Consider the following 13,431-nt stretch of genomic DNA (forward strand, 5'->3'; position numbering starts at 1 on the left):
AGAACTTTTGAAATATTTTTGTCTCAGATAAGATGGCTGAGTGTATTCAATTTAGAAAGGTTACCAACTGCCACGAAACAATAACAACAAAAGAAATGCCACTATTTGAGGTCCTAGGGGAACAAAATGGTGATGGGAGAGGCTCCATTCTCCCATCCACTATTCTTCTCTGACACTGAGAAGAAAGAACCATTTACAATTTAGTCAGGTTTGAAAGGATGAATGATTCACGTATTACTAAGGAAGGAACTACAATCCTTTGGGGAAAGAAAAGGAGATTAATAGTTTCAGAAAGCTGTATCTTAACTGTGCCTGGATTTTATAATTGTATAAGACATTTCACTTCGCTCAGCTTTTTTTAAATTTACATATAACCACAGATGAGCTTAAAATATGTCAACTAAGGTTTTCCCACCTCTTGTATCTTACTGAAGAAACAAAATTTACATTAGAATTGGGAGGTGACATAGGGTCTATGAGGGGGAAAAACAAACAAACAAAAAAAACCCTACCAGTAGTTAAAGACTAGAAAACCATTTTGTTCCCTTATAATTTGAGTCCCTGTATAAGTCACTTAAGATATTTTCCCATTTGCAACTACCTGTAGTACTACTACTATTACAGAAAATTGTAATACTATTATCCTAATTTCAGTATAGTATACTTTTACCATTTAGGGCACTCAATAAATACCAATGGACCCAAGGTGGTCCAAAGTGAAGCTAATCAGGCTATCTCAACATAAATTTGACTTCATTTGCAATCTTAGCACTGAAAAAGATAGGTCACTAGTTTTAGTTAGTATTCCTCTTGTTGTCTCATCTTTAAATCCATCAGATCTCTTTCATCTCTGTGTATCTATGAATATGATTTTCTACCATTGCTTTGTCTGAGCAAACTGTACCTCTACAGTCATTTACCAAAGTTGCTTCATGTATTCCTTAGATTCAATTTAGCAAAGAAACAATCTAGAGTACTGTCCATATGGATACCATGCAAATATACAACTTAATATGGCATTATAATGCAAACTAAAAATTATTTTACATTAGCTTTAGGAAGTATTTTTAGATGAGAGAAACAAGAAACACTAGCAATTAATTACTTCATACTCCATCAGCAAAATTTTCCCACTAGATAATCAGAAATGGGCACTTTATCAATTTTATTCTCCCATTACAGATCAGGAAATAACATTAAATCAATATTTTCATAAGGACTATTACACACAAGACCTTCTGAAACTTGAAAAATATGACAAAGTGTTTTAACTGTGATCACATATCATATATAACTGCTTTACAGAAAACGCTAATCACAAACCGTACTTGTGCTCAAAGTAATGCATTCACTCACAGTCATTCAAATACACATTCACCCTGTAATGGAATCTGTCGACACTCTTGCCAGAAAGTATGTAAACAAAACCACCAGGTCTAAAGCCTGGGAAAGTAAGTGGGAAGCAGACACTAAAAACTGTTCAGGCATTCTTAGAATAGCACACAGATACAACATTAAACACTCCTTAGAACAATTACCTTTTAAGGAGGCAGAAAATACATATACACCATAAAATAAATAATAAACCATATAAATATACATGCCACTCTGCCACATAACAGTCAAGTGGTGACTGAAACAGTGGGACTATTTGTCATCACTAGGGAAATACTTTATAACTAAGTTGTAGTTAACTATGTAAATGACAGAGTTTGGTTCAGTTTTACAAACAACAGATTATAAAATTTGTCTCCTTCAATAAAAGAGACAGTTATCAGGCCTTATGTGCTATATGCTCTTTGTAAATAATAAGAAATTGTAGCTCCAGCAAACTGCCAACTCCTCTGGCTCTACAGCTATGTATGCTACCCAACTCTCCTACTAATAAAAATGTTATTTAAGGTTTTTTGAGGACTACAAAGCATTTTTTAAAGCACTATATTCAAGCAGCTAAGACGCACAGTCTAAAATGGTGATTTACAACTGGTATGCTGAGGTTGGTTGTATAGTATGTGGCAAGTAATTTGTTTCTAACAATAGAGTAGTAAAGTTGGCAGGGTATTTTTAAATATAAAACTAATATTCCTGATAATATTATCAGTCTCACCAGTGATATTCCAACATTCTTTCTTGAGTGAGAGTCAAAAGACAAATTAGCGCTAAGACGTCCTGGGAACAATATATGGGCCAAAGCCCATTATTACTATAAAAGAAAGAATAATGGCTATTTTGGGGGGGAAGAAAGATTATGATTGGGATGGGGCACATTGAAAAGTTTGTGGGGTGCCTAGAAAAGTTCTATTTCTTGACTTAGTTATAATTACAAGAGTTCTAGACGTTTGCCTTATAACTCATTAATTTATACATTGGTATTGTGTGGTTTTCCGTATCTAGTTTCATTTACAATAAAATCTTTTTAAAAACCAATAAAGCAAGAGAAACTCTAATAGCTGTGAGGCTAACTGAGACCGTGGTACAGCTCACTTAATCTTTTATTATCTTTTGGAAAAAGTGGGGGTACAAATAAAAATATACTTTTAACCTCAGCTTTTTGTATGTAAAGTTAGGATAAAACAAACACCCCGTATACCACTAGGGATTTTGGTGCTGATTTAATGAAAGTCTACTTGTAAAAATATTTTGAAATACTTTGAAATTCTGTAACATTCTCTGCAAATGCAAAGTATTCTTAAAACCACATAGAATAAACAATAGTCTCACTTCCTTGCTTAAAGCCCTTCAATGACACCACCCATTTAGCAGTAATTTTCATAGTGTTCTTTGTGGAAACCTAAGACTCCACAGACATGCTTCAGGGGCAGGGCATCATGTACAGATATGCAGATTGTGCTTTGCACAAGGGTGCCTGGCACAAGTGGATCTAAAATCTGGCCTTCATTGTTCGCCAAGCCTTGAACCTTACTGAAGAGACATTTTCCTTTGCATGTCGAGAGGGAGCTCCTTTTCCTAAACTGTTCAGAGACTCTCTAAGTGCTAGCTGTAGTTCTGTTCAAAAGTTCCCAATTAAACAGTACCTTATTTCTGTCAAAAAATAAAAACAAACTGTCTGCAAGTCTTCTTCAAAGTTAAGACAACACAAACACATTTTATATTTGTAATTCCTTCATTTACAAACATATTTGAGCATTTGAGTTCCTCTTCTGTGAGTTGCCTGTTCATATTCTTTGCCCATGTTTCCCATTGGGATTTTTTTTCTGAAGTCACAGAAGCTAATTCTAAATTAACCTGTCAGTTATGCACATGTTATAAATCTTCTCCCAGTCTGTGAAAACTTACACATTGCAAGTGCAAGTGTAAACTGGTAATAATCCTTTTGAAAACAATTTAGCAATAACCAGTAGAGATGAAGGGATAGGCCAGGCCTAGTGGCTCACACCTGTAATGCCAGAATTTTGGGAGGCCAAGGCGGGCAGATAACTTGAGGTCAGGAGTTCGAGACCAGCCTAGCCAATAAGGTAAAAATCTGTCTCTACTAAAACACAAAAAATTAGTTGGGCATGGTAGTGCATGCCTGTAATCCCAGCTACTTAGAACGCTGAAGCAGGAGAATCACTTGAACCCGGGAGGCGGAGACTGCAGTGTGCCAAGATTGTGCCACTGCACTCCAGCCTGAGTGACAGAGCCAGAATCCATCTCAAAAAAAAAAGAAGGTATAAAGGTATAAATGTCCCAGCTATTCTTAGGAAAACTCTCATACATGAGTACAAGGAGGTACTCACAAGGCTATTCATTAGAATACCATTAGTAATAGCAAAAAAGTAAAAACAATGATGGCCTTCATAATCTAAATAAACTTTCCCATCTAATTTTCCATCCTTTCCCTCTTTTCTCTGAAATTTTATTCATTCATTCATTCATTTGCTGCCTTAAGGAATATTACTAGACACCTACTCTGACTAGACACCATGCTAGGTAGGCAGTCATGCTTAATTACTTGCAGTTGCCCTACTAAACCATGGTCTCTTACTGGCTAAAGAGACTTTTCCTGTCCTTCCTCTGGGTTTTGACATAATTTTGTACATATCCCTGTTAAACTACTTATCAGTACTCCATAATACTTGTTATTCAATTATCTAGCTACAAAATAAGTGAAGGCAGTCCCAAATCACACATTCAATTAAATATCTGAACAAAGGGCAATTCTGTTTTTTTAAATTCCATCCAACAATTACCAAAAAAAAAAAAAAAGTATTTTCTAAGCGAATATTCAGTGCTAGAATACTACTTTCATGAGGATGTCATGAAAGTATTTGTTATCATGGTATCCCCAGCACCTAGATCATTGCCTGACACATAAGAGTCACTCAATAAATAATTGTTAAGACCAAAAAGCCCAAGCAATATTATCTGACAAATAATAATATTTAAAAGTGAAAACAGAATCGTTAATTTATGTAGATGTTTTATCACTGAATAAGTAAAAGCTGTTTTCCCTCTTAAATAAAAAGTATTTTTTCTTTCATGGTGAGTTGCCCTCACATCTTCCCACCAAATACTTTTAGGACATGTCCCAATGAATTTCTTTGCTATACAAGGTTATCAGAGACTCAACATCAATCATTTTCTTCTCTGTGTTACTAACACAGAAAAATTCCCACATTAACTATGAAAGGCTGGAATTGCAGCATTACTGTTAGATATATAACATTTTATATTATAAAATACACTAAAAGTAAAAATAGATAAAAGTATGCCTACTACCTAAAAGACTGCCCTGTTAAAGACTGAGTAATGAAATCACACATACACACATATACACCCACACATTTCCATTTGTTAAAAAGTTATTTGCATAGTTTGAGTTGAGAAAATGTTATGCACTAAAAGGCATATAAATCTAGTATGTATCAGGCCTCATTTGTGCTATATTCTATATTAGTATTCTACTGTATAATATAGTTAAGAATATTTATATAAAACAAGACATAAAGATTTAAGCTCTCTCAGTTATTAAATGCAACAGCATCAAAATGGCTTACCAAATTATCATTCCAACTAATTCTACTTGAAGAAGAAAACAAGCTTTAGCCATTCAAGCTAGAAAAGCATTAATTACCACCTGGAAAATACTAGAAATTAACAATGGAAACAAATTTGTACTTCTAGACTTATGAAATGATTTTGATTAAAATAGGCTATTGCTTTCATTAATTTTATTTTTTAGGAATAAATGCAGGTTAATTTCAAATAGTAGCTCCTTGTCCAAACAAATAATATAACATTAATACTAGCTAGGACAATATTTGTTACAGTAATTAAAAGACAGAAGTAATGAGTTCTGAGGAATGAATTAAGACTCTTGGATATAGGATGGCTTGGAAATCATGCTAGTAAAAACCGGAAAGTACTAGCGATTAAATCTAATGTCAATGCTAACAACTATTTGTAATTCTCAAACACAGAGAAAACAGTAAGGAGCTTCTCAAAGAAGCATATGAATAGACTGACATATTAAAAAACAATTCTCATTATGAATAATAAATACAAAAAAATACTTCATAGAAATCTGCAAATTTAGTTTAATATGGCTTCATGAAATATGCACAATGAAAATAACCAGTTACAGCAGCTTTAATTTAGAAGGGATCTTGCATGTACTGGTAATCTAAATCCCTCAACAACACAATAAGACGAGGAAACTGAAACCCAGAGAAATTAGGTGTGTTGCTAAACATCAAACAAAATGTTAAGTGTCAGTCCCAAGACTAGAACCCAGGTCTTAAGACTTTATAGTCTGGGGCTCTTTCTACTAGACTGCTATGTATTCAGTCATAGTCAGCTAGAAAAAATGTAAGTATTCATCAACGGTATTCACGCTGGAATTTAAGAGGCTCTGCTCTTTTCCCTACTTATATGCCACCCAAATAGAGCTGTGTTTTCATTTGTTCATTCTTCCCATACCCCACTCTCAGAGGTTTACAGCACCCCTTTACATGCTCAATATTACTCTCTTCCACTATCCTCTTGAATCCATCCTTCCTCATCTCTCAAGAATCTTGCTCCATCAATAATTGCCATCTCTTTTCTATTTTCAGACTTTCTGTAGGACAGCTCACGTGGCAGCTGGCTTCCTTTATAGCAAGCAAGAGAGAGTGCCCAAGATAGAAGCCACAGTCTTTTGTAACCTAATCTTAGAAGTTACATTCCTATCATTTTTGCCAAATTTTATTCATTAGAAAGAAGTCACTGAGTCCAGGTCACACTCAAGGGAAGAGAGTTACATAAGGGAGTGAATACCAGAATTAGGAGAAGCCATCTTAGAAGCTGCCTGCTACAGCTTCTAAAGAAGAAATGCATAAGGGAGGCTTGCTAACCAGATACCAAGACTTCTTACCAAGCAAGCGATTAAGAGATATGGTATTGGCAAAAGGACAGATAAACTGGCTAATGGAATATAATAGAGAACCCAGAAACAAATTAATGCATGTTTGGAACTTTGGAAAGTAGCAGAAGTGATATGTCAGATAGTGAGGAAAGGAGGGACTATTCATTAAATGGAGGTAGAAAAAGTGGTTATCCACATGACAATGGTATCCCTAACCGCCTCTCACACCATTAAAAACAAGAACAATAGAACTCTTAGTGAAAATATAAGTGAGTATTTTTTAGACCGTTAGATAGAAAATATTTCTTAAACTAGACACAAAGACGTTGATTATAAAAGATGGATAAATATGATTATATTCAAATTAAGAACTGTTACTCATTGAAAGACATCTTAAGGCAGCGAAAGACAGACTTAAAAACTGGAAAACACAATAAAAAAACTATTAGGTCAAGAATATATAAAGAATTCATACAAGTCAATGAGAAAACTAAAAACAACCCAACAGGCAAAAGATACGAACAGATATTTCTTATAAATAATACATATATAAAGAAATATTCAGTATTATGAGTAATAAGGGAAATGTAAATTAAGATCAAAATGAGAATAATCCATTCCATTGGCAAAAATTTAAAAGTCTGACAATACTAAATGTGAGAGACAATACAGCTCCAAAGGATCTTATTTACACTGCAGGTGAAAAGTAAATTGAGGCAACCACTTTGAAAATAGTTTGAAATTATCTCCTAAAGTTAAACATTAGCAACACTCCATCATCGAGGGAGTGGATGTAAAAATGGTGGTATAATCACACAATGGAATGTTATGTGGCAGCTCAAAAAATGCACAAGAATGGATGAATTTTAGTAATATAATATTAAGTGTATAAGGTCAGCCTTAAAAGATAAGATTTTTTAATTAAAGTTAAAAACATCTAAAATTTAAAAATTCCCAATGTACATGGAATTCAGAATGACAGTTACCTCAGGTCAGTGAAAGCACGTTAAGGAAGGGACTTATAAGATTAGATGTTAGTTATTATCAAGAATCTAGTTTTGCTTTGGGTGATGGGTACAGAGATACTTATTACATTATTAAAAATAACTAAGTAAATAAATAAAAACCAAGCATGAACTAATAATGAGAGTATGTCATGAAACAAAGACATGTTTAATCCAATGCTGTGTACCTAAGCTTTTTAAAAAAAGGTCCTAAAAAAAGTCTCTTTTTTAAAGCTTTTAAAAAAAGCTACATGAAAATTTGATTTCAGCTTGCATGTTAATCATGCTTTTCACCAACTGCTATATAAAGTATAATTTGTATTACATGGTACATCTTATAACAGCTGTTATTTCATATGTAATGGTCTTGCTTCCTTACCAAGAATATAAATATTTCTACCATACATACTGTCTCTGAAAAAGTACTGACCATAGAGTAAGTGCTAAATAAATACTTGTTGAATGCTTGATATACTTTGTATATTTGTTCTTGCCCAAATCCCATGTTGAACTGTAATCCCCAATGTTGGAGGTGGGGCCTGGTGGGAGATGTTTGGGTTATAGGGGTAAATCCTTCATGGCTGAGTGCTGTCTTCAGGACAATGAGTTCTCGTGAGATCTGGTCATTTAAAAGTGTGTGGAACCTCCCCCTCAACACTCTCTCTCACTCCTGCTTTTGCCATATGATGTGCCTGCTCTTGCTTCACGAACTTCCTCCATGATTATAAGCTTCCTGAGGCCTCCCTAGAAGCCGAGTAGATGCCAGCACCATGCTTACTGTAAAGCCTTCAGAACTACGAGCCACTTAAACCTCTTCTTTTTTTTTAAGAAATTACTCAGTCTCAGGTATTTCTTTATAGCAATGCAAGAATGGCCGAATACAACACTCATATTTAACTTATTCCTCAAATAGCCAAGAGTAAAGCTATGAACCCTGTATCCTAAATTTCTTCAAAAATATTACATCACTATGTTTAATGTTTCCTACTGCTTTACTCAGGAAAGGAACTTAGACCAAAATCACCTGCTCACCTGTTATGGCTGAAGGAAGCAGTGATGGGGGTAGGCACCACAGTCTGTAACCCCTCCCCTTCTATCTCAGTACCAACAAGGCAGATGAGCTGGAGTTCTGGTAATCCTACACAGTTTACTTCATGCCAGCTTTTGCCTGAAAGAGCATCATTGAATGGACAATAATGTTTATTAAATACAAAAAATAAAAACTCCAAACTTCTACCTAATACTCAGCTGAGCAAATATCACTCATAACACTACCTCCTGTCTTTGCTTTTCTAGTAGCTTCTGTTACTCAATAATTCCCAATGTAAATAAATAAATTGCAAAATTAACAGCAAATGCATAAAAGATTGCTTATTATGTTAAGAATGCTATATCCCAATCCAACCCCCCAAATCTCTACCACAGTCCCAATAACAAAACAATATAAACAAACAACTTACTTTCCATGAGGTCCAGGTAAACCAAGAACGCTACATAAACTTGGGTGGCATCTCCTATATCTAATTCCATCATTTCTAGATACTGAAAATTAAAATATAATTGTCAAATTGAGAAGAAAAAATTATTTAATATTTTCTTCCAATCATCAAGTGGTCATCAAGCATATATAATCTATAAAATTCTTCTCGGTATAGTGGAAGTTAAAAGGCAATATAAGATCTTATCTCTGTCTCTAAAGAACTTGCAATTGTTAAATACATGCACACTTAAAATTGTTAGGCAAATAACAATATATGACTGTAAGTGATTAAAAACCATGTAAATGGAATAAAAAACATGACACAGCAGGTCAGAAGAGCTCTACTCAGAGGGACTGGTGAAAGATTTATAGCAGAGGTGGGATGGGATACAAGTTGAGCACTGAAGAACATTATGATTTAAGTAAGTGGAGAAGTAGAGTAATACTGCAGGTAATTACACAAAGGTGGGATTAAGCCACATACATTCAAGGGCCTGTAAAGAAACCTATCTGCCAGCAATAGAGAAACCTTTTTAATAAAACTTGTGTTGGGACATGTTAGTGGGTACTGTGTATTTCCCTAGCCTCTTATTTGTATATGGAGAGAATCTGCTAGAGTATCAGTCCTGGCCTCTCTACCCACTCTTTCTCACTTTAAGAGTAGATTTTTTAAAAGGAATTGACAAGGAACTAGAGAAAGCTGCTTCTTTCAGACTACTGGTCAGCATAAGGGGAATACTTTTCAGGGGCCTACACCTGCAGGAGAATTCTGAGGCTGCCCAGCTATGCCAGCGACTAGGTGGATATGCAGGGCTAATGCTGAGTTGAATTATTAGCAGACCTGCATGGGGACAGGTCTAAAGTCACATTCTCCCATCAGCTTCACTGTAACTGTACAGGTTCAGGAGGACAGGGGTTAATTAGTTGTCGACTTCAAACATGTTTTGAAAATAACACCCAAAACATAATTTTGAGCCAGGTCACAAGGCTTTGGTGGTCAAGCTAAACATGTGATTTTATCAGTATGGAAACACTGAGGATTTCTAAGCAGGAGAATAATAAAATAAAAGTGTGTTTGGGGATAATAAATCTGGTACCATTTTACTGGATGAAACTACATAATTTTTAAATTAACAGAAAGGTGAAATTGGAAAAACAAATACCCCCTATTATTTTATTACTTGTTCTTTTTCTTTTAAAAATTAATTTGATCCTTCAAGAAGAGAAATCAAAAGGGGAGATTTGATGGTCAAGGTGTATACAGCCATTAACTTGAAAAAGAAAACAATCTACAAGTATATAAACTGAATAACACCACCAAATCTAGATAAAGTTTTAAAAAGTTGTTACTGGTGTTTCACTTATTAAGTACTTATATAGTGCTTTCTGTATGTTGAATGGCTTACAAATATTCATTAATTTAATCCTGTAACAACCGTATAAGTAAGTATGGACTATTAATATCCCCATTTTTCAGGTGAGGAAACTAAGGCATAATAAGATCAAGCAACTTGTCCCAAATCACAAGGTTGATAAGTGACAGAATCAGGATTTAAACTGAGTCTGATTTTGAGTTCATGCGCCTAACCAATATGCTGCCTCTCCATGCTATTGTTTCCCTAAAAGGGCACTAAATAATATTTCCATGCTATTGTTTCTTTTTCTCACCTTTTGGGAGGATGAAGGGGACAGAGTAGGAAGATAAAATTAAGCAAGAGAAGCTGAAAAAGGTTAACTCTTCAAACTTATACCTTCAAATTTTTTCTTGGCTGTTTTTAGATGATTATGAATTATTGCTCTCTAGCAGAAGAGTGCAATTCTGTTAAAGTACCGTAGAGACTAGTTTTTGAGATTCTTACAAAACCCACATCTCCATTCACTGTCTATTCACTGCTTGGAACCGTACTTGTACAAGGCAGTAATGTCTCAAGCAGAAGTAAGCAGAGGACTATCTTGATCTCGCCTGAAAAATACACGCAAAATGTGAGTAGCTCTGCTTTGAGCAAGAACCTATTCAAACTTTCGAAGAATCTGAAATATTAGGAATCTGCATCTTTTCAAAATAAAGATGCATTCTGGGCCCAAGGCTAAGTGTAAACGTGACTGTGCTTAAATCTTTATCACTATGGACCCCTAGATCTTATCCATCGCCCACAAATTGTCTTGCATGGTTACCGTGAGGATTAAATAAATTTATCCCCCAAAGGGGATTTACCTAGACAGCAAAACTAGTGGAGCGCTTATTAGGGATCTCCGGCCTGAGAGGGGCGGAGTTACTGTCTGGCTCTCAGTTCCAGAATGGCTTTGGCTGGGGGATTGAGATAGTGCAACTTGTTTAAACAAACAAAACCGATGCTGCCTGAGGCTGGCAGTTGTGCACACCGGTCCCCCTCGGTGAGGGTGGCGCGCGTCCTCAGCTCTCCCACTGAGGAAGAAAGAAAGAGAGCTGCCTGGGAGTTCTGCCTGGGTTAGGGGCCTGGACGGCGCCCTGCTTCTCTCGCGCCTCCTGACCTTAGGGTGAGTGCCCATCCAGGCGTCCTCAGGGGCCCACGAAGGCGCTCCACCGCCGTCGCCAAAGCCGCGAACACCGCCCGGACCCAGGCCGCTGCAGCCCGGGGTCGGCTCGGAATCGCCGCGCTCCTCCATGCCGGCCGGTGCGGCGCTCCCGTGGTGCACCACGACCCGCTCCCGGCCAGAAGCAGCGGCGCGCGCGCCTGTGGGTTCCGCTTCCCCGAGGCTCGCAGCTGCAGTGCGAGAGGGCTCAGAAACTGGGAGGAAAGTTGCATCAGCCCCTCCTTCTGACCAAGGTAGCTAGAACCTGCGCGAACGCTCTGTAGTTTCGCTCTGCGTTTATTCAAATCTGAGCAAATTCTAACGTGAAAAATATTAAAGAGTAGCCTGCGCCCTGAAGCTCTTAATCCTCTTTAAGTCAGTGCTGCCGGTAACTCTCTGAGAAAGTTGGGGGATACATACGTCCTCTTTGCCTTCAGCAGTGGGGTCCTGGTTTCTGATTGCTGGGGACGGGAAAGGCCTTACTCAGTGCCCTGACATAGAACTTTAAAGTAGAACCATACTTTCAGGGTGGACCCACGTTTCAGGATTAGAGGAAACACGAGTTGCTGAACGAGTGTTCAGAAAGGTAGGATACAAACTAGCATAAGCATGTGATCTGGAAGCCAAGGATGAGGAGTTTCAGACAGGCAGAGTAGCACATTTTAAGTATTTTTTAATTTACTGTGAGTGAAATGGGAAGCTATTGGAGGCTCCTGGACGTTTTCATAGGATCACTCTGACTGATATGTTGAGGATAGACTGGAGGGAGCAAGGACACAAACAGAGACTGGTTAGGAGGCTATCGCATTGACCAGGACAAGGGTGACTCAAAATCCAAAGTCCCAGGCAGGACATAACTTCTGTTTTCAACCATGATAGACTAAGACCCTAGTGGACCATCCCCCAGCAGAAAACAATTTGGACACAATGCAAAAAGCTGAATATACTGGAATGTGAACAGTGGACTGGTAGGAAGGGCAAGCCTGCTTGAAGATCAGGAACTACACTTGGACACAATACAAAAAGCTGAATATACTGGAATGTGAACAGACTGGTAGGAAGGGCAAGCTTGCTTGAAGATCAAGAACTCCACAAGAAAATTCTCCTCTCTTTGGCATTTAGCTTGGGGCAAAGTGCAGTCCAGAAGTCAGGCTCAGCAGTACCAGGGATACATGTATAAAACTTATCAGTTATTCTTATCTGGGGAAGCAGAAAAGTGAAGACAGAAAATTTTGAATTCTGAAGAGATTAAGAAATCCCAAGGAAGGAGTCAGAGAGTGGATCCCCAAACTGTCAACCCACATCTCTGAGAGATCCTGAACCACCCAAAACAGAATCACAGCAGCTCAGTTAAAAACAAAAGATCTGAACTGAGACCAGAGCTGTCTCCAAAAGGGAGAGAGTTTTCAGTTAAAATCTAGCCGGGAAAATTACCTACTAATACAAAGGAAATAACACTCATCAGAGAAGAATAATAGAATCCAGACTCTCCACTTAACACTCACAAAGTCCAGAATACTATCCAAAACTATCTGACATATGAAATTCAAGGAAATGGATCGCATACTCTAGAGATCAACCCTGAGATGAATCAGATATTGAAACTGACAGATAAGGATTTTAAAGTGACTATTATAACTATCCTCAATGAAGTAAAACATGTTTTCAATGAATGAAAATCTCAGGAGACAAATAGAAAATCTCAGCAAAGAAAAAGAAAAAAAGATTTTTAAAACCAAATGGAAATTCTGAAAATTGAAAATTATAATTTTAGAAATAAAAAATTCACTGGGTGAATTTAACAGCCAAAAAAAAATTACAAAAGAAAAAGTAGGGAACTTGAAGATAGAGCAATAGAAATTATTAAAAGTAGACAACAAAGAGAAAAATTATCTTTAAAAAGTGAGTAGACCCACAGAGATTTGCTACATGTCAGACAATCCAACATGCATGTAAACAACAGAAGTAGAAAAAAAAAGGGACAGAAAAAATTTTTGAAGAAAGAGTGGTGGCCAGAATTTCCCCAAATTTGATGAAAAACACATTTA

General features: G+C 36.7%; 2 protein-coding genes across 7 annotated transcripts in view; one reads left to right on the forward strand and one right to left on the reverse strand.

Moving 5' to 3' along the window:
* TSEN15 (tRNA splicing endonuclease subunit 15) overlaps positions 1–11,496 on the reverse strand; it is a 44,119-nt gene extending 32,623 nt beyond the window's left edge. For 5 of the 6 annotated variants that reach the window (XM_009439499.4, XM_016934015.3, XM_003308634.5 and 2 more), the window contains exons 1-3: positions 11,342–11,476; positions 8,811–8,892; positions 8,383–8,518 (exon numbers count right to left, since the gene is read on the reverse strand). In XM_009439499.4, the coding sequence (XP_009437774.2) occupies positions 8,383–8,518; positions 8,811–8,892; positions 11,342–11,476 (353 nt within the window). Of the gene's footprint in view, positions 1–8,382; positions 8,519–8,810; positions 8,893–11,341 lie in introns of all 6 variants that reach the window. The other variant, XM_514052.8, reaches the window with a different exon arrangement.
* The window catches only part of COLGALT2 (collagen beta(1-O)galactosyltransferase 2), a 115,473-nt gene continuing 113,526 nt past the window's right edge, over positions 11,485–13,431 (forward strand). The window contains exon 1 of the mRNA XM_063810626.1: positions 11,485–11,637. The gene's annotated coding sequence lies outside the window, so the exon portion shown is untranslated. The remainder of the gene's footprint in view (positions 11,638–13,431) is intronic.

The sequence above is a fragment of the Pan troglodytes genome, chromosome 1 (assembly GCF_028858775.2).
Source record: "Pan troglodytes isolate AG18354 chromosome 1, NHGRI_mPanTro3-v2.0_pri, whole genome shotgun sequence".
In the NCBI taxonomy this organism is placed as follows: Eukaryota; Metazoa; Chordata; class Mammalia; order Primates; family Hominidae; genus Pan; species Pan troglodytes.